The sequence below is a fragment of the Cataglyphis hispanica genome, chromosome 4 (assembly GCF_021464435.1).
Source record: "Cataglyphis hispanica isolate Lineage 1 chromosome 4, ULB_Chis1_1.0, whole genome shotgun sequence".
Taxonomy (NCBI): domain Eukaryota; kingdom Metazoa; phylum Arthropoda; class Insecta; order Hymenoptera; family Formicidae; genus Cataglyphis; species Cataglyphis hispanica.
Genome location: NC_065957.1, coordinates 7,626,023 through 7,647,255, shown reverse-complemented (window position 1 = coordinate 7,647,255; position 21,233 = coordinate 7,626,023). Strand labels below are relative to the sequence as shown.

Here is a 21,233-nt window from a genome sequence, read left to right as displayed (position 1 = left end):
TTTCCTCCTTTTACTTACACATTCCTCTTTCTTTTTTCTTCCCTTTCTATATCTTTTACAGTCTCATTCTTTACAGTCAACAAATAACAAAGTATGGATTATATAAAGTTTCAACTTACACAAAACAAAATTTCGAGTGTTACTTACATGTGTATATATATACACATCATCTAATATTATGTATGTCCCTCGATAAAGTTCTTCTTCTTACAGTTTAATTCTTATATGATATAGAACAGTACAAAACGATAAGTTTTTCTTTTGCAGTAGTCTTGCTTTCATCATCATGGTATTTCACTGTAATGATGGAAGAAAGTATATCTACTCATGACTGTTGATGTATAAATATGTATATGTATATATATATATATAAATTATTTTACTGACTATACCATAATTTGAAGAGTCGATACTTTATATATATATATATATATATATATATATATATATATATATATATATATATATATATCAGTAAAATAATTTCAGTAAAAGAAAAGTAAGGTAATATGGAATTTCTTTTTGATTGGTGTTTTGTACTGTCTACATGAAAAATAATTCAAATAGTGTAACAAACGCACATTACTATAAATACTTGAAATCGATTTTCTCAAAAGATATGCAAATAATTAAAAAAATTGATCTTGTTATTTTTGTGTTTTTGTGAGGTAATGTGTCAATCCAACTAATAATTATTGCCAGAATAAGAAGTCAAATATATGTTGTACATACATACATATATACATACATATATACATATGTACATATATATATATATATATATATATACACATACACACATGATATTACACAGTATGTATGTATATTATGTATATATATTTATAAATACATGAGGTGGCTACCCCATTGTTTAATCTATCATAGTCCATTCCCGTGTTCAGAAAGGCATATTAATTTGAGCAGATATCATAATTTGTCTATTTGGAAGATTAATATGTTACGTAAAATGTACACACTTCTGCATATAAAAGTCTACTTTATGAAATGATTCCTATAATTGCATTAAACTCAAAGGAGAATCTATGGCTCGTATCATGCAACAATCGACATCTTTCTTTTTTTATCTTAAATACAAACTCGTTCTAAAAATAAGTGCGATTTTGCTCGCTTGATAGATGTCACATGTGTATATATGTGTACTTATATATAAATTATTTTCAAAAAACGTGCATCATACACATAAGTAGTTTTTTCTCTTATTTCTTCATTTATTTATTTATTACTCGTAGACTAGGTGAACGGATTAATATGGGGCAGCCTTTGTGAGTATATTATATCCATTCAGCATTTATAAACTCTCTTTGCATAACATATGACGCTGCCATAAAGAGAGACTTCGAATTTTTCAGAATTATACAGTAGGCGGGTCGGAGATGTCTGTATAAAACATTTAGAACACTGTAACATTCAGATGTTTTGCAAAATGTACCACTGGTTGTTTAATATATTTGATTAGTAAGCCGTCCATTCAGAAATATTCGTACTGCTTGTTCATATTATACTCGTGATTTGCAATACGCAATCCGTTAAAATATAATCTAGAAATTATTTCTCTCCAAAATGGCAAAATCTTTTTTTATATTCTTAATTCATTTTTCAATAATATTTTAATTTTGATCAGTAATATACTAATTATAAATCATTCGCTCTCAATTATATATATACATACATACATACATATAAATATATATACAATATGTATGTATATATATATTTATGGTATCCAAAATATTTACAATTTTACTAGCAGGTCTTTTATGTATCCCACTGTTTTTTTCAATAAAAACAAATCTCCCAACGTGCACGATAGAGGAGATATTTTTTTTTAAGCTAATCCCTTTGCGCTATACAGTTTAGCCATATTTAACATTCTCATTTAATCTGGGCCATAATTGACACCAGGGACAGAACTACATGCAAGGGCTCAATCACTTTCTGGACCACCTTCTTTCTCTCCCTCGCCATCTCCTTCTTCTCGTGTCATGCCTTCGATTGGCGCTGGAGCATCCTCTACATTTGTGATGTTACTCGTTGGCAGTTGATCGGAACCAGGTGGCATTGATGGTGGACCGTTCTGAGGAGCGCCTTGCGGGAATCCCGTTTCAGCCGATACTAAATGCGATGGCATGTGTGGCGAGGCCGTTTGTGATTTTCTGCTTTTCTCACCTTTCCTCCACAACGTAATCTCCTACGAATATGAAAATATAATAAGACACGAGGAAAAATGCATAGTAATATCATTTTGAATGTAAAAAACAAAAACATATTATAATTTAAAAGAAAATCTTTAAAAAATGTGTATACAGATAACTCACTTGCTGCTTGAAATATCGCCGATCTTCTTCGTCCATGAGAACCAAATTCAGATAATATCTAACGCTAAATTTTTTATTAATATCGCGCATTGTAGGCGCTAAATCATACCCAGCCAAAAAAACCCTTATAGGAATGGATTCTCCTCGAACAGGTGCACCATCCATGATTTCATACTTTGCTATAGTTTCGTTTTCGGTAAATGTATGAGGACCTGCAAATATGTATTCTGATTATTATCTTAGTATGCCTGAATACCATTAAAAAAAAAACACTTGTGAAACCAAAACTTGCATTCCAATTTTGTTACATGCTATTCTACATGCATTCAAAACTGCAGAAAATTATAATTAATATGTATTACTACATTTTATAGTTAAGTATGTTTTTTAAAACATACCAGATCCTGTAGTTTCTCGTTTGATGATTGCTATCTCCATATGTTTTATCTTTATTCTAACCAAAAGAAAGTATATTTTTCCAACAATTACATCTTTCAAATGATACCTGGAATAAACAGGAGTTAGTGCCACAAATTTAGAAAAACATTGCAACAACTCAAATATTTCGTTAAATTTAACTTACTTGCTTTTGTTATATTCAAATTCGATATGCAAACAGTCTTCAATTCCAACTTCCATCTTAATGGGATTATTCATATCTGGATAGGAACTAAGAGTGTGCACAACTAATTCGAGTTCTTTAACAATGTCACTAAGTCTTCGTACAATTGTCACTTTCAAGAAATATCTTAATCGCACATTGGAGCCAGTGTAACTCTCAAATGGTTTTTCCACATTTGGAAATTCAAATGTGTACACTGTGTTGTGTGTTAACTCCCCTGGCCTTGCCAATTCTTTCACTAAGCTTGTAAACTCATGGTGGGTACCTCTGTCATAATATAGCTCAATTTGTCCAATAAACTCTACTTTAACACCATGATGCTCCAATTTACCAGCTTTCCGTAAACTGATGTTGATCTGCAAGCATTAATTTAGTAAGAAATTTATATTTTATAAAAACATATATATAATATAAAATATCAAAGTAAGAAAATACAATAATAATAAATACTATTTGTAATAGTTATAAATAATTAATGAAATGCAAAGTTCACAAGAGTAATTTAAAAAGCATGGTATATAAATTTTATTGAAAAACATATATAACTATAAAATGTATTATCTATATTTCTCTAAAGTTGTGTCTTCTATCAATAATGAATTAATCTGCAAACAAATGTAAAACGAAAGTAGCAAGAGAGATTTAAGTTTCAACTTTTTATATATAAAATGAATTTTATATATGAATTTTATATAAAATGAATTTTATATATGAAAGTTTAATGATTAACAATTCACCAAGTATATTAGCTAGTAGTCTATGCATATAATACTTGTTCAAGTTTCATGGAACAGTCACATAGTTTTCAACGCACTGAACACATTGCATGCAAACACGTTAAGAGTTTTCATCTCTGTCAAATTGCAGTTTTCGTGAACCAGATAAACGATCAACGTTGACTCGACGTATTGGGATGGAGCAGAACCCTCCTACCTTGCCGGACACGGTCTCGCCATCGTAGTACAGCAAGTGCCGCTCTTTTTTGCCATCCTCGGATTTGATGTCCGCGGTCTTTCGCGTCTCAGCGCCGTCCAACGTGATCTCTATATCGGCGGACTGGCCGAAACCGAAGAAACTCTACGACAAAGAAATAGTGAGTGACGTAACGCTAAAGAAATGTAAATAATGTACACGCGACGAGACTACGGGCGTTTAAATTTTGAAAGTCGATGGTGGGCGCTGACCGTGCCCCCCGAGGGCGAACACACCATTTTCCACGGAAAGAGAGAGACACAGCCTTCGTTGCGAGCGATGAGATGGCCCGGCGCGGTACCGCGATCACGCTGATACGATCGGCGTAGCTGGGATCAATGGACGATACTCCAGGGCAGCATTTTCCTGGACGCAGTGACGAGGAAAGTTGGGTTATTTTTTACTCCGTCCTCCCAAAAGTCACAAGTAGCCAATATGACCGTGGCCGCCCCCCACCCCCCTTCTATCATACACATATCTATCGTACGTGCGTATGTCGTGCTATTGGATCGCGTTCGAAAATCCACCGATCCGAGTAACGTTCGATTGGCCAATCGGAATAAAATAAATTTCAGTAATTTTGTCTCTGGTTGGTCGATCAATGGGTACTCCATTGAATAGTAGATTTTTGAACGCAATCACCTGTCAAACTTCCGATGGCGCTTGCAAGAATTCGGAAACGATGAGGTTAGTTTCCGCTCTTGATAACATCCGATTCCCCGCCCTCTCGCGAATCCGCCAGATTGCGCACGTGATAACCGGATCGTCAGATTCGTCAAGTCAGATCGCGCTTTCTTCGGCGCGGCGCGTTTACGTGGTTTCGTGTAGTTTCGTGAACCGTTACAATAAACGATTACGCGAGGGAGAAGATAGAAAGCGAGGAGAACACTATCTCCTCGATAGTATGAATTGTTGTAATGTCAGTTTTTATACGTGATTGTTTCTCGATTAATAAATGAAAATTAATTTGACAAATTAGAACATATATATTCATACATTATAGCTTCTTATGCGTTACCATACACACACCCTACCCACTTCGTTGCTAATTACATCGTAGGTGTTATCGGGAAAAATCAATTTCCACGCGTTTCTGCGACGCTATAATGCAAAGCAATATGACGACAGACATCGCACATTGTTGTTTCTCACGAATGCATGTCGTCGCATGACAATGTGAGTATTCAATTTAAGCAATTTATCTATCTTTTGAGAGAGCACTAAGATTTGACTTGTCATTTCCGATATACTCTATATTCTCTGTCGACTGTCTAAATCTTCATTATCGTTGACAAACAACACATTGATAAATATTTATTTTGTCATTAAACGTGATCATCATATCGGACAAATAACGCTCGGGCTCCAACTTTCTGGAGCAGAAAATGTAATATCTGTATCATTATAACCATTTTTTTATTTTTTTATTTTTTTAGGAATGTGACTGCGAGTTTTTGTGTGTACGAAGGTGGAGGTGTCAGTGATCTCCCTTATGTTTCACAAGGGATACAGAAGTTCAGTGAATAAGACTTTCAACGATGGATTATGATTATATGCCCTTTCACAGGGAGAAAGACTTTCATAATAGGTGTTGTGGTGGAAAACTTTGGTGTATTAAGGCAAGTCTTACAAATAGACTTTTTAATGTGTATGTGTTTTGCATTATGTATTGGATAAGTTTGTTTTGCAAGCAATTGAGTGCATAAAAGTTTCAAATAAAGAAAAGAGAAAATTTTATTTTATATGATATCCAAAAATAAATTGATATTTTTAGAATCCAACAATTAACTTTTGACTATATAATTTAGAGAGCCAAAGAAAACAAAAAAAGAGATACTTACAAGCATTCAAAACATGAGCATCCAAAGCAAACTTATCTATTATATTATTATTTATTTCAATATATAATCTTAATGTAACATTTCTATATTTGTAGGATATATGCGGGATTATATGTGCGGTATTAACATGGCTTCTGATAATTTATGCAGAATTTGTAGTAATGGCAGTAATTCTTATTCCTACTATAAATACATTATATTCCAGCCTGAATATGGCCATTTTTCAGTCTCTAGCATTTTTGGCTTTTGCATCACATTTAAGAACCATGTTTACAGATCCGGTAATTAAGATAATGTTTAATATTTATTTATTACAGATATTTGAATATATATTGAAACAAGATACATTATGTTTTTTTGATATTTTATACTTTTATATAGGGTGCAGTACCAAAAGGTAATGCAACAAAAGAGATGATACAACAAATGGGATTTAGAGATGGACAAGTTATCTTTAAGTGTCCAAAATGTTGTTCTATCAAACCTGACAGGGCACATCATTGTTCTGTTTGTCAAAGGTAAGGATGATTGGATTAAGTGTATACACATGAGATAGAGCAATGCATTGATTATATTGTATTAAAATATTGATTGTAGGTGTATTAGAAAAATGGATCATCATTGTCCATGGGTCAACAATTGTGTGGGAGAAAATAATCAAAAATATTTTGTACTTTTTACTGTGAGTATTTTACAAATTACATATGTAGTATAAATCTTTGCAAAGAAAAATCAAAATTTGTCAAAACATACATTTTTGATATAAATCCATTGAAATTTTTATATAATACAATCTTAAATACACTTTTTGTTATGCTATATTTTAGTTTTATATAGCGGGCATATCTCTACAATCTCTATTTTTGTGTATACAACAATTCACAACGTGTGTCAGACAAGAATGGAGGGAATGCTCCACGTTTAATCCACCAGCGACGGTAGTGTTATTGTTATTTTTGGCATTCGAGGCACTTTTATTTGCCATTTTTACTGCTGTGATGTTAGGCACACAACTACAAGCTATTTGGAATGATGAAACTGTATGTACATTTAAATTATTTTTTTACGAAATTATATAAAAAAAGAATATGGATTACTTAAAAATATGTATTGCAGGGCATAGAACAACTTAAAAAAGAGGAAGCTAGATGGGTTCGTAATAGTAGATGGAAATCAATTCAGGCAGTTTTTGGAAGATTTTCGATAGCTTGGTTCTCCCCTTTTACCTCACCTCCTAATTCAAAGACAAAATTAGATTCGTACCTTTATTCTGTCTAAATTATATATTTTGATACGTATAACCATGACTTACATAGAGGAATACTTAGTGTACATAAATACTAATTAATTTTAATATTCATGTATGTGATTGATATATAGAATAATTCTGAAAACTGATGGAAAATATCAGAAAAAAATTTTGTGCACACATGTGTATAATGTAAAATTTAATGAGCTTTATCTCTTTATGATAATATTTTTTTTTACAGTAAATATATTGATACATCTGAAATGATTGCACAATATTTTTAAACATTTTATTTTAATGTTCTTTTTTTTTTAAATAATCACATAATTTTTATATAAAAATTGATTTTTCTTAAAATTTTTTAAATCATGCAACATTTTTCCATTTTCTATAATTATTCTGTATATGTTATAATGTATAAGGACAGATATATTGTGTTCAATTCTGAGAATTTTGTTTTGAATTTCACAATCAAATTTTATATTATTTTTCAAACTTTTTATTATCGCTAGTAAAAAAGACATTGTGATAGTAAAAGTATTGAAATTTAATGCAGTTTAAAGCTTTTCATCTCTTATTGACATATTGATTTATTATGTCAAAAATTGTGAATCTTTTTTTGTGAAATATATCAAAATAAATTAGTTTCCATTATTCATATTCCATTATATTTGATAATATAAATTGGTAAACTCTTTAGACTTTTGAAATTGTGGATTAATAAATGGATATTAATCTTGGCCAATTACTATAAGGTCTATTTTTTTTGTAAATGTAAAACATGCGAACCAGTTGTATGCATATTTATTAAGACATATAATAAAGAACCAAGCTTTTGGTATACTTTATCAATTCATGTTATCAAATATGTGGTGGAAGATGAAAAAATTAATTTACTTTTACATATCCTGCAGAAAAAAAGAAAAATTTATATGATTTCTGACTTCTGACAGAATTTCAAACTCCTGTTTTAATGATAATGATAAGAGCTTTAATAATTATTGTAATTAACTGTTTACATTTGTTTTTTTTTATAAAAGGTCTATTTGTTACTATATCATATTCATTTATTTCATATTAAACAATTGAGAATTGATTACACATATATAGGTTGTAAAACATAATATATGTAATACAATTTTTATAATTATAATGAAAAATATGTAAGAATTCCTTAATATAAGATTCCTTAATATAATTCTTTAATATATGTAGTATAGATATATGTTTATATCTTTTGCGCGCGTGGAATATTTGTAATTTTATACTATTATCCAACAAAATATTGTTCCAATTGCATTATAATAACATTGACAGAAAAGTACTTAAGAATAATAAGGGCTGAATTTACGTTTTCTACGTCTTTGGATGCAATATTTTTGGAGTGTTAAAATACATAAACTTGAAGTATTAGAATACATAATCAGGCACGATTTATATTTGTACTATTTACAACTAGTATGTATAAAATGGTTTGCCTTATACTATCGTATAAAGATTTTTATTTACTAAATTTTAAAATATGTATACATTTTAATCATCGTCAATTTGATTATCATCTCCACCACTTCCTGCAGATATTTCAAAATTAGATTCTTCGTCTGAATCTTTGAGTGCCTTTCCTTTAGAATTCTTTTTTAGGCCTATGCGTTTCGATGTCTGATTCTTCTTTATCCGAAGAAATATGCGATGGATATCCATACTCATTGCATCATTCATTATGTCGTAATGAAAATTAGTAATTTTTAAATACAATAAAAAATACATTAAAAACAAATATGGGTATTATATTATGCATTATATTACAATTAATGCATTATGTATTATATTATAATTAAATTATCTACATGTACAATTTTTAAAATTATATCAAAATTTACAATATAAACTTACAATATAAAACTATGTCTAATAAATTATAAAAATAGTTTAATATTTATTTTTTTAATAATATTTTAATAGTTATCTCTGCCGGATCTCTGTTCGATCGCTGAGCGGGCCCTCGTTCGTCGGGGCAAAATTTCATCCGCGTGACGGGAAGATCTTAATGGCGGACGCGCGCATCGTTCGACCGAGACATTATAAAAGAGGGAAAAGTCGTCACAATATATATATAATAAATTATTAATAGCAATCTAGTGTATTATTAATTCTTTACAATTTAACGTTATGATATATTTCACGACATAACTTTATTATTCCGATTTCTCTGTGTAACCGCGATACGCAAAATATTAATATAATATGTATTACTATTACTATTACAATATACATTAATATAATTATTAATGTATATAATAATATTAAGAATATATTATATTGATATATTTTTGATAATAATGATTTAATGTGCAATTAATCGTTGCCGGTCGTTGAATTGTGTTTTTTACACATTTCTCATGAATTTGTGTTTAAATTGATTTTGTTTTTATTTTTATTTTATTTTTTTGTTACTATTGCTAAGGAAGCATTATATATTTTCTTGATTCTAAACATAATTATATCTGCCTCATATTTTTTATTTTCTCGTCATTTTTCAATCAAGAAATTGAATGGAGCTCCTCTTTTCATCGACAAGACGCTAACATTTAATTGCCGAGATCTCTCCTCTTCGTATTAAACACACAATCATTTTTTCGATTACTTTTAAAATCTATATAAACGTAAGTCACGAGCGGCCAGTAGACAGAGAATTAAGGCCAAGAGATATTACAGAATTAAAGCCGAATAAAAAAAAGTCTGTCGTTTATCCCCTTCGTAAAAATACGTCAATCGCAAAGCATACAAAAAAAAAACAAAGGTCGCACACTCGACTCGTTTTTCATTTTCATCGATTTCCGTTTTTGCGGATATGGCGAGACTTCCACTTCGACGAGGAACGCGATAAAACCGCGAAGGCGCGCCGATGTCAAGCGGTGATACTTGAAATCCGTCTCTACCGCGAGCGGCGACGCCGTTGCTGGCTTTCACTTTTTCTTGGCGATACTTTTCGATGAGTATTTCGAAGTCTTTCCACGCGAGAGTCCACGCGCAATTTCCCGGAGGTGTCATTTATCTAGGCACGTGTGTAAAGAATACAATACGATTCCGGATGGACGAAGCTTGACACTATCCGAGACTAATATGGTTTGTTTTATTTTAATTTTAGATTGCAATACATTGATCTTTCTCGAGATTTTTATCAAAACTGGTCGAGTATCAATTCGACCAGATGGAGGCAACGGTGATCTATTGACGAATGATCGGTGAGAAATTGGAAAAAGTATTGATAAATGACGCGTTTCCTTTTTTTTTTTATTAGATTATTTATTACTTTGCTTGTTTTTTTTTTCAGTAATTCAAAAATATCTCCAATATCAAGTCGATCAATCTGCGGGTGTTAGCTTCGAGGCGTTTAAAATTCATAAAGTGATTCGAGACGCGATTCTTCGCTTCGTTACGCTTTGCTTAAATACTTTCGCTTTCGTGCTCCGCGGATCATCGTGATCCCTAATTGGATAGCCTTTTACGTAAACGCTGTTTTACGGCTATTTACTAATGCTTTATCTCGACGAATCATTCAAATTTATGAGGTGATGAGAGATACAACGATTAGTTCACAAAATATAAATATTTAATATAAATATTTTATATATATATATATATATATATATATATATATATATATATATATATATATTAGTGGCTTCTCAGAATAATAACACTCTTCTCATTTCGTGTAAAAAAAAGAAAGCGATGAAGAAACATGATTTTCCACTTGCGTGATGTGCATCGTTAACGTCAATTAAATGTTCATTATATTTTTCATGGTTTCTACATGATTAAGAGATATACGCCGATTGACGTAACCGCACCTATTATATATTTTACTATTAATTTAAATATACGTTACAAAAAGACATATTTCCCAAAGCTCTTGAGGTACTTTTCGACTTTCGTATTGTCGACATGCGCGATGAAAGATTTTGCGTTAACAGCTGTTTCGCAATAAGTGAGCGGTCAAGGTGCACGTATATACGTAACTGAGAATGGAGGACAGTAAAATTTTTTTTCTTTTTTAAGTGGGCATCCCTTAGATAGAATCGTGTTTAAAATGATGTACATGACGATATCTTACGTTCGAACAAATTTACATTGCAATTACATCCATCTAAAGCATATAAGGATTTTTAATAAAATCATTTAAAGATCCAAGCATAAATAAATACGTAGAACAAAGCGTGCAAATCGATTTTTCTATCCATAGATAAATTTTCCTTTAACGTGATCTCTCTTTTCAATATTTTTTCTTACTTTGAAATTAAATTAGGCTCTTTCACCAGATTTTAATGTTATACACGCGAGATCTCTTGCTTCTCTTATATTCTCTTTGATTTTTTCTTAAGACTTACTTTTACGGAAGAGACTTATTATTAGAGGCACGATATATTTTACTCTAGATTTACCTTGCGAATCGAGGCGATGCTCACATTTCACACGCAACATTGAATTCACGTACTCTTCGAATACCTTGACATTAGCGTTCAGCGGAAATGCACTTTACGGATGATCAAACGCGACCTTTTTTTTTTCATTCGTAATTAATTGCAAATCTATTCGCGGTAATGCCACGCGGCGCAACATGCAATTAATCTGACGAATGACCCGATTTATCGCTTTCCCTGTTGCATTGATTTAGCCAAGAGAGATTTATACGGCGACGACATCACCGTACGACATCACGTCACCTTTTAGTTTGCCACTTCAGTCCGTCTTGATCGCGCAAGATATCGCCGAGGAAATGGAACGGAAAATAATAATGACACGGAGCGTCGAAAACATTTTATTAGTACGTATATTTGTCTATCGAAGATTATTGCCACTTGTCACTCAATTAATTACTCGTTACGTCCGATAATGACGATCGTAATAGCACTCATTCGCATTTTAATGTATAGATTGTTAGATATTCTGTTATTAAAATTTGACATTTAAAGAAATTTTTTAAAGAATTTTTTTCATATCTTAGATAAATATAAAATATTTTATTATCGCAGATTTTTTGCCTTCTCGTCGCGTTAATTATCGTCGTGACGGCATATGATCCGGACGATAAATCCCTGAAAGATATTCTCTTGCCGGAGGGTCAATTCGAGGCGTTTTATCTAAAAGATACGCAGGATGAGGAGCAAAACGCCGTGAGACCGCCCCATCTTCACGGATCCTTTCATCAGTATCGAAATCCTGCGCTGGTCGATGCACCGAATAGCGCGGCTTATGGATTTCGTTTCGATGGAAAACGCCGCTTCAATTTCAGTTGAATTTTTGTCAATAATTGAATGCAATTAGAAATATTTATTAATGCTTTCATCAAGGATTGCGATTAAAATGTTATCGATTAAAATGCAAAGTTAGGAATATATTAGGAGAGAAGTTTCGCGGTCGTAGCGGTTAGCAATCGTTTATTAGCATCATTTTGTGCAGTCGTGCGTATAATTCGAAAGTGTGAATTCTAAGATTAATTCTAATTTTAGATTCACACAAGAGATGTACATTTATATATAATAATTTTTTTTAGAAACAGGTATTGTAAACGCGTTCATACAAAAAGTAAAGATGGATATAATAATTAATGTATTTTCGAGTAAATAGTTTAGGATTTCTGCGAGAATAAAGAATATATTTCGAATTATCCGTATTGTTTAATTGTGTATATACCCCATATTCTTTTTATTAAAAACCTGAAATTATATATTGGAAAAATAAAATTCTATCTATAAAAAATATAAACTGCAAGCAAATCAAATAACATCAACGGAATGTGTTCGAATCGTCATTAATCGTCGAACTCATGCTGACATGATTGATGGACGATGCATTCGCTCAATTAATTTACAATATTTAATCCTTGCCATCGAAGAAAATGAATATTGTATTAATTAAGATATGTCAAATATATTTTTTATCATAAATTATTCCAGCCTAATTTACATAAATTATAGCAGTTATAAATTACAGATTCCTTAACATTAAATCAAGTCTAAATTTAAAAAAAAACATAAATAAATAATATGTACTATTTACATCCGTATTTAAAAACCGATAATATGTAACATTTATATGATAATATATAACATTTATATGATAATATATAACATTTGCTAAACTTCTAGAAATTATATCATAAATAATTTTATCTTTATTTCTTTGTTTTTAGTTTTATTTTTTGTATTTTTAATTTTATTTTTTTGTATATGCAGCAAAAATGTAATGCAGCAAACGATGTTCGAATAATTCATGATTGAGAAATAAGAGTTTTTCATAAACTAAAGATTTATTTAAAAAATTTAAAACTATGAAAAATTTTCTCATGACTTTTTATCTAAGGAAAGATCAATTTCGCAAATCGGCCAAAATATTTATAAGTAGAAGAAAATGGTGTATTCTTACGATATTACGCGTGTATTGCATCATAAACTCGCGAGTATGCAAATAAAGTGACGGAGACTGTAAGTGTAATATTTTGCAAATCGTATTTTATTATACTCGGAATAACGTATTCAAAAGAGTTGATCAAAAGGTACGATTATAAAAATTGATGTTAATATATCATTGACTACAATGTCGACGAATAAACGAGATGTTACGTGCGTTGCCTTTAATATTCAACCGATTGGATCAAACCTGTGTTTTGTGCATGTGCGATCATGAAGGAAACAGCTGATTTGTTGTTAGACCACATATCATTATACCGATCGCGCGGAGAACCTCGGAATTTTTTATATTGATCTACGCATTTTTTCAAATGTGTCTTCGAACCACACCTTTTCCGTTACGGCTCGTGGGTATAATTATCCGAGAGATCGAATTTTTTTGTTATATTTTACAGCTTTCTTATCAAAACTGCTTCTTCTTTCCTAATTAATAAACGGTTTTCTATCTAGCAATAAGATCACGCAGAACACTCTTATCTGCGCAGCGTATAAGAATCCGATATGGAGCAGATTCAATTATTTGTGATTCGACAAACAACTTTCCATGTTCAGATGATGTGCTAGAAACTTGGCGTTTCGCGCTTGGAGATGGAAAACTCACAAACACGCAATTAAAACGGGGCGTTTAGTAATTTTACTTTCATTAAGCCAATGGCCTTTGTTATGATCACTCTAGCGTTAAAGTGGAAAAGTCCAAAAGATATCAATAGAAATTCAAAATTTATTACGTGCACGTTGTGCACGTTAGCACGATATGCTTGCAAATATAATCACCAGAATCAAAACTTACAGCATTATGTTAAAGTCATCTATATATTTCATCTATATATTTTCATTTCTGTGATTATTAAATTATTAAAAATAAATAAAACTTTATCTTTTTGAGTAAAAGTTACTCAAATCAATCAAGCTGCTTAGAAATCTCTTGGATTATCCTAAAGTTTATAAAAATATTTGAAATTAATTACCTTACAAAAGATTCTAACATATGTCTTGTTATATGTAATCCGTTGAAAAGTAGAGAATAAAGAAGACATCTCGATGATTAAGTATTATAAAGACTTGATATGAAAGAATTCCTCATCGTGCGTTTCAAGAATTGACTTCAATTAATTGTCACTTCATTTCATACGTCAAAGTTGTGATTTGTGTACAGTTGTTAAAGTCTAGAAAAATAACGAGGTGAGAAAACTCATGATATATTCTAATAGAAAAGATTTTTATCTTCCACACATGAAATCATTAACATAATTAAACTAGAAATCGAAAAATACTGGTACACAGACGAAAGAAAGAGCGCTCTCTATGAATAAAATAAGTTTACTTTAATTAAGATATAATTTTTAAAACTCTTTCACACATCAAATTTATTTCAAATATAACACAATTATGAATAAATCGTAAATAAGATTTGGAAATTTTTTACTGTGCAAAGTACAAGTTTCCAATAAAATGTATTTATAAACATTATTTACTATTTATTAATAAAAATCATTAATTCGCCGATTGATTTATATTCGTAGCGTCCGATCATAATTTAGAAACTATGTGATATCCCTCAATAATGTGGAAACAAAGAGGAACTAATTACTCTCCAGTGTTTATGGTTCTCGTAATGGAGTGCGTATGTGCGGGGAGGATTACATACACGCCTACGATGCGTTATCAAGCACACGGACGCCGCTCTATGGGAGAAGCTTTAAAAGAGGTGGCTAAATATCGCCGCACCACAGTCTCTTTATAGTACATCGGCGAGGTGAAACGGGATTTTGTGCGAGCTACGCGACATGAAGCTCACGTGTTTCATTACGGTGAGTGAAGACAACTCATTGGGGAATTATTGTCTTCGCAGCGAGAAAAGTGTATGAAAAATATTATCTAACGTGAATTCGCCGAGATTGTTATCCAATCAATATGGATTTTTTGTGCAAATCTTTTTTGTTCGATCCAACGGTATATTCAATAATTGAGAAGAAGTATACGTGAAACTCTATAAGAGTTTTAGTCGGGAAATATTTCTTTTTTAAAAAAATAATTAGCGATACACTTGCACATCCACACACAGTGGAAAAAATGCGGCTAATACTTTATTTTATTAATGATCTTTGAAATGCAAAGTAATCGCGAGAAGCCAACATTATTTAGATTAATTTAAATTTTCGTATGAAAAGATTGATAAGTGAGCAAATAATTGAGATTCTTACAGTTATTACGGTTACAATTATTATTTATAAACAATGATTTGTAGTGTTATATGTATGTTATATTATAAATAAAAAATATATATATTTTATTCTACATATATGATCTTTGTATATTCGTACGTAGGTATGCGCATGTCTGTCATCAACAGTGTTCGCTGACGAAATCAAACATTTAAATAGGTAAGCAGATTTTCTCTTTCTTTTTTGTTTTTAAATCTTGTTTTAATCTCTGCTTTTAAAACAATAATTTTTCCTTGCAGTTATTTTTTGTATATTATAATTGTATTATTTCGTCAAATTAGATTTATATAACAATAAAAGTATCTATAAATTGCTATAAATATCTAATAAAATTACATAAAATAAAATTAAAAATTTGTATTTTCAATATTTAATTTGTCTTTTCGCGTTTTTCTATCGCATTTTATATTTAAATAATGCATGCATATAATTTACAATTGACTTCTTCAGGATAAAAAAAATCGCAAGGTCGCAAGAGGAATTGGCTGTTAAAGATGTCACGGCGAGAAAAGAGATAAATCCCATCCCTGAGATTTCCGACATATTCCCCAAGTCGCGACAGTTTCAGCCACAGACACGAATCGAGAAGCCCAAGAGAAACCATGAGTTTCGATCTGAATCTCAACAACAACAACAGCATCGTTATAATCGCGGCTACTCGAGAAATCCGACAAGACACATCAAGACTCGCTCGATCGTCGGATCGTCGACACGCGAGCTGAACGACAACCGGCTGGATTCAATTCCCGACGTGATTCACGACGAGGGACCGATTCGCATCGAACCTGTTTTTCGCGTCACCACGAAGAAGAATGGAGTCTTCGACTCCATCGTTGACATCCTGCATCAATTGCTGGACCCTCCTAAGAACGAACTGGGCCCGCTTGTGCCTATTCAGATGCCCGGATCCAAGCGCAAGATCTATTTGCGATTGATAGAGCCGCTTGATTCGAGCCAGGTGATGGTGCGCTTCGTCACGCAGTTAGCGGTTCCTGTGATCGACGCGGAGAAGCAAATGAACCCCTTCATCCCGATTCCCTCAATCATCGATCCCACCGCCATGCTTCTGAATCATGCTCATCACGGAACAGTACATCCCGTAGTATCGGGCGATGCGTTGTTCGCCTCTTCCTCCAATCGCCATCACGTGGTTTATCCGCCTCGAAACGTCAGCTATGCTAAAGGATTGCAATCGACCAAACTACTGATTAAAAACCCACAGAATTCTTCGAAGAATCAGGAAAACAAAGGGAGTTCTTCGCCCGCGATACCTCCGAACAAAGCAGAGAGCGATAAAAATCGCTTGACGGACATGCGTAACCTTCAGAATTACGAGCAACAATTGTTGAGCGAATCGGCGGCTTCGTATTATCAGTATCAAGCAGCGGGTGAGGAAGTTATGAATAAGGTGAAGGAGCTGCTCGCGAAAGAAAACGCAACGCTGCCGATTGAAAGCGAAGGTGATTCGAAGAGTCCTTCGGTAGAGCCTTGGTATCAATTAAGTACGCACCGTTTGCCTTTCCGGCAAATCGCTCCGCATCCGCTCGCACCGATGGAACCCAGTTCCAGTTCTTACGCGGATACTTACAAAGTGCCGAGCGATGTTCTCACCGGTCCTAGTAGTTCGTACTCGACCTCGTACGAGCAATACAACGACGCTATTAATTCTGCTTCCGGATTCTACCCAAGCTCCTACAACGCCCCGAATTCCTACTCGACATCTTACAAGCAGAATGAGATTCACGATACCCATCCGAGCACATATCGGCCCATCACGACCTCGTATCACAAGCAGAATGAGTTCAACAACGCTCCGAGTTCCTATTCGAACTCTTATCAGAATCAGAATGAATTCAACGGAGCTCCGAGTTTCTATTCGGGCTCTTATCAAAGTCAAAACGAATTTTACAGCGCTCCGAGTTCCTACGCGGCTTCTTACGAAAAGCAAAATAATCTTTTCAACGGGCCAAGTGCCTATTCGAATTCTCATGAGAAGCCTAACGTTCAATTTTCACCGAACTCCTATGAAAAGCAAGTGGCTGCGAGTTCTAATAACGCGCTTCGAGTCATAGATCCACCGTCTTACTTGCCCGGTTATCGAACGGAAAATCAAACGAATCGAACGTTCGAGTCTACGACAACCGCGATTCGGCATCCGCGTTATAACTCGCACGGGATAACGGATTCATCGAATACGGCCGGCGAGCCAGCGTCCCAAGTAATATGGGGTAAGTCGAAGCGACAGAAGAGCGAATCGAGTTTCGAGAAGATCACCGGCGCCGGGATCGATGACAATCGCGGGAGATGGCAACCGGTTGTATTCGTGCACGAGAACGCGGATTGGCATGACGCATACGAAGCCGAGCTGGCAAAGATCGCTGCAACGGAACGACAGCCACTCTTCGAAGATCGATCCACGAGGAAGCCCTCCCGAGAAGGCGCCGATCAGTCACGTCGGAATAATAAACATCGCGGCGGCGCGATTGCTCGAAATCCGAGATGTTCGACCGCCTCGGGAGAACAAAACGAGTGCGAGCGATCGAGATCCACGACCGTATCGACGCCTCGTTCCGAGAGTACCGTAAGGATCGTTGAAAAGCAGACGCAATCAGCTGTCAATAGCGAATCGATAACGGTGGTGAAATCGACAACGAGTAACACGATTGAAACTTTGCAACCGAATGTCACCGCGAAGAGTCCAACAGCCGCAAGTGTGACAAAGGGATCATCGCAGTTAATGACAACGACCGAGAGTCCTAAATCGATGAGCGGCAACGGGACGACGAAAGGATCGTCATTGTCGATCAACGTAATCAAGAGCGATAGCACGACGACGGAGAAACCGCCGGGGAAACTGCTGATGAAAGCGATCGAGAACGTTTTGATAAGCAGTATGGCAGAGAGATTAGTCGCGACCGAAGCTAGCGTAATTAAACCGACCGTGAATGTGATGCAGAAATCGACCAATCAATTGACAAGTCATTTGAAGAGCAATACGATTAAGAAATCGAGCGATACGATTAAGATATCGAGCGGTACGACTGAAAAATCGATCGGTACGACTGAAAAGTCGAGCGATAAATCGACTGAAAAATCATTGACAAACGGCGCGATCAAAATTTCCATATCGAGTGATAAAACAAGAAAACTAGAGCTATCGAAAAGGCCTATGGTAATGAAGAAAGCAATATACATAATGAAGAGACCGGAATTGAATAGTACTACAAGGACAGTCACGACGCAGAAGCCGATGATTAGTAGTACGACCAAGGGAACGACAGTCGCGAGAAAATCAAAATTTTCAAGAACGATTTCGAAAGCAAAGTCGAGCACTACTTGATGCTTTATTTATATTGATAACGAGATTCTCTTTCTTTTTTTTTAGGCACGATTGACTCGCGTTCTTATGCGATTATGCGCGTTCCTTCATAAACGACGACTGTAACGCGTAATTATATTCCAAAAATGATTTTTGACTCTTTATGTTTTATGCAAAAATCATAAAGATTGTCTGCACGCGTATCTACATGTATAAATGTGTGTGTATGTATATATATATATATATATATATGTGTGTGTGTATGTGTGTGTGTGTGTGTATCTATATCCTGTATAGCAATTGATCGATTAAAATAATCTGTGCGATAAAAAATTACACATCAAATGCACTTACGTTGCAAAAACAGTTGCTTCTGCATCCAAAATGATATTAAATATAGATATTAATTTAGATATAAATTACATATATGTGAGTCATGTCATTTATATATGTATTAAATTATCTCACATATAAAAAAAATGTCATTAACAAATTATTTTTCAAAGTTTTATCAATTTCATTAGATATATATCTTGAATATGTATCTTTAATTGTATTACTTTTAAATATTGTACATAAGTTATAATAATAATAGTTAAGATTTCAAATGATGTATTTCTATCTAATACGTCAATTGTTTATATATTGAAAATAAATAAATAATATTTCATATTTGGTTTGTTTTTACTCTCTATTGACATAAGTTATATATTGCATGACAAATGGAAAAATAATATGAGAAAAGATGCGATTATTATTGTTATTAAACTGCAATTAGAGATCCGCTCAGGTTAGTATTAGAAAGTTTTGATGTGGGTCTTAGATACATTTATAATATAATTTTTAACGTTAAATGTAAACGTTTACATTTAAGATCTTTACATTGAAAGCGAGAAAAAAAAACTAGCGATTTGGAAAAAATGGGGCAATATTAGTGAAAAACAAAAATATTATACGAAAGAAAACTGTTAGAGAAAATTCAGGATACAATCTAATTCAGATATCTTATTTAAGCTAATTAAACAAAAATTTTACGAATTTATCTGTACAAAATGCGAGATATTTGCGAGATTATCAGAGATACGTGAAATATATCTCATAAGCAAAACAAACCGAAAATTTCCGCGCAAATTAGAACTTTGATATAAAAAGAAATATATTTAAACTAAAAGAGAAGAAAATAGCATCAATCGCAAGAATTACATACATATTACATATAGATCGAGGGATATGTTGAGCGTGTCAAAGAGAGGAAACGGATAAATCAACGTATTTTCCAAACAATACGATTATGGTCCTCGAATCGATTGATTTTTTCACTCATTCTCTAAAATTAATGTTGCCGTGAAATCAACGCAGCCGACGATTATACGATCACGCTAGTCAAGGCGGTCACGCCGCGGCGATCTTCTCGTCCATTTCTTCTTTTTCCTCGGCCGGAATCGGCGTTGGATAAAAATTGCTAATCGCAGAAATCGCGATGTATCTGCACACGCATATAGGTGGCATTTCTTACGGTGCTTTCCAGCGCTACGTCAAGATTTCACTTTTAATTGACTCGCGTACGTCATACTGCATTTGATTAGATGGAACGATTTGTTTTGTTTGCTCAACAGAGGAGCTTCAAGGAGACTAATGTTTCGATATTCATTTCTCTGCTAAATTACAGTTCGCGAAGACTCATAATCTCTATGTACACATGATTTGCTACTATTAGAAATTTTTTTTTCATAGATAAAAACACACATGAGTAAGTAATAATTTTATTCTTCTTACTTTGCGAACGTTGATATCAAAAATAAATAATTTTAAAATAAATATGTTTGAAGTATTGTTATTTGATATACATAATATGTTGAAAGATGACAAATGTATCATTTTATGTTTCTAGGCTTGCCACATATTGAAAAATGTTTTCCAGGTGAAAATCCAGAGGCAAAAGGAGTTTCGTGATTCGGTATTCTAGGTAATCACATATGATAGTGCATTGAGTGCACGCTGGGAAGAGTTTCGTGAAATACTTTATACATCCCCCTCCCATTAGTTGCTGCTTGCACTATATAAACGTTTGGCTTATATCTGTGCGACGCATAGACGGTATCTTTCAATCGACTAGGGTGTTTCGAGAAAAAAAATTGTAGAAGCAAAACAAGTTTTTCATAATGAATAAATTCCTGGTAAGATGTCTTCATTACA

The 21,233-nt window shown here is 33.2% G+C and overlaps 4 protein-coding genes across 5 annotated transcripts; 3 read left to right on the top strand and 1 right to left on the bottom strand.

Annotated features, from left to right (window-relative positions):
* Positions 1-499: 499 nt before the first annotated feature.
* Positions 500-4,394, bottom strand: LOC126849211 (vacuolar protein sorting-associated protein 26B-like). Its single transcript, XM_050590858.1, has 6 exons — positions 4,167-4,394; positions 3,892-4,035; positions 2,920-3,314; positions 2,735-2,841; positions 2,337-2,548; positions 500-2,209 (listed from the first exon to the last, which is right to left on the bottom strand). The coding sequence occupies exons 1-6, from the start codon at positions 4,167-4,169 to the stop codon at positions 1,946-1,948; spliced, it is 1,125 nt and encodes a 374-aa protein (XP_050446815.1). The 5' UTR covers positions 4,170-4,394; the 3' UTR covers positions 500-1,945.
* A 278-nt stretch (positions 4,395-4,672) lies between these two features.
* On the top strand, positions 4,673-8,541 carry LOC126849228 (palmitoyltransferase ZDHHC3). 2 transcript variants are annotated; one of them, XM_050590887.1, is made up of 8 exons: positions 4,673-4,849; positions 4,934-5,106; positions 5,367-5,549; positions 5,867-6,052; positions 6,153-6,289; positions 6,369-6,453; positions 6,599-6,811; positions 6,888-8,541. In XM_050590887.1, exons 3-8 carry the CDS (start codon positions 5,469-5,471, stop codon positions 7,047-7,049), a joined length of 864 nt encoding a protein of 287 aa, XP_050446844.1. In that variant the 5' UTR covers positions 4,673-4,849; positions 4,934-5,106; positions 5,367-5,468; the 3' UTR covers positions 7,050-8,541. The 2 variants fall into 2 exon arrangements, with proteins under 2 accessions (XP_050446844.1, XP_050446845.1); XM_050590888.1 differs by lacking the exons at positions 4,673-4,849; positions 4,934-5,106 and having other exon boundaries at positions 5,440-5,578.
* A 1,421-nt stretch (positions 8,542-9,962) lies between these two features.
* Positions 9,963-12,691, top strand: LOC126849264 (uncharacterized). The gene is made up of 3 exons (XM_050590947.1): positions 9,963-10,146; positions 11,699-11,848; positions 12,057-12,691. Exons 1-3 carry the CDS (start codon positions 10,144-10,146, stop codon positions 12,318-12,320), a joined length of 417 nt encoding a protein of 138 aa, XP_050446904.1. The 5' UTR covers positions 9,963-10,143; the 3' UTR covers positions 12,321-12,691.
* Positions 12,692-15,261: 2,570 nt separating this feature from the next.
* Positions 15,262-19,354, top strand: LOC126849146 (NK-tumor recognition protein-like). The gene is made up of 3 exons (XM_050590736.1): positions 15,262-15,304; positions 15,822-15,877; positions 16,169-19,354. The coding sequence occupies exons 1-3, from the start codon at positions 15,281-15,283 to the stop codon at positions 19,056-19,058; spliced, it is 2,970 nt and encodes a 989-aa protein (XP_050446693.1). The 5' UTR covers positions 15,262-15,280; the 3' UTR covers positions 19,059-19,354.
* Positions 19,355-21,233: the final 1,879 nt, after the last annotated feature.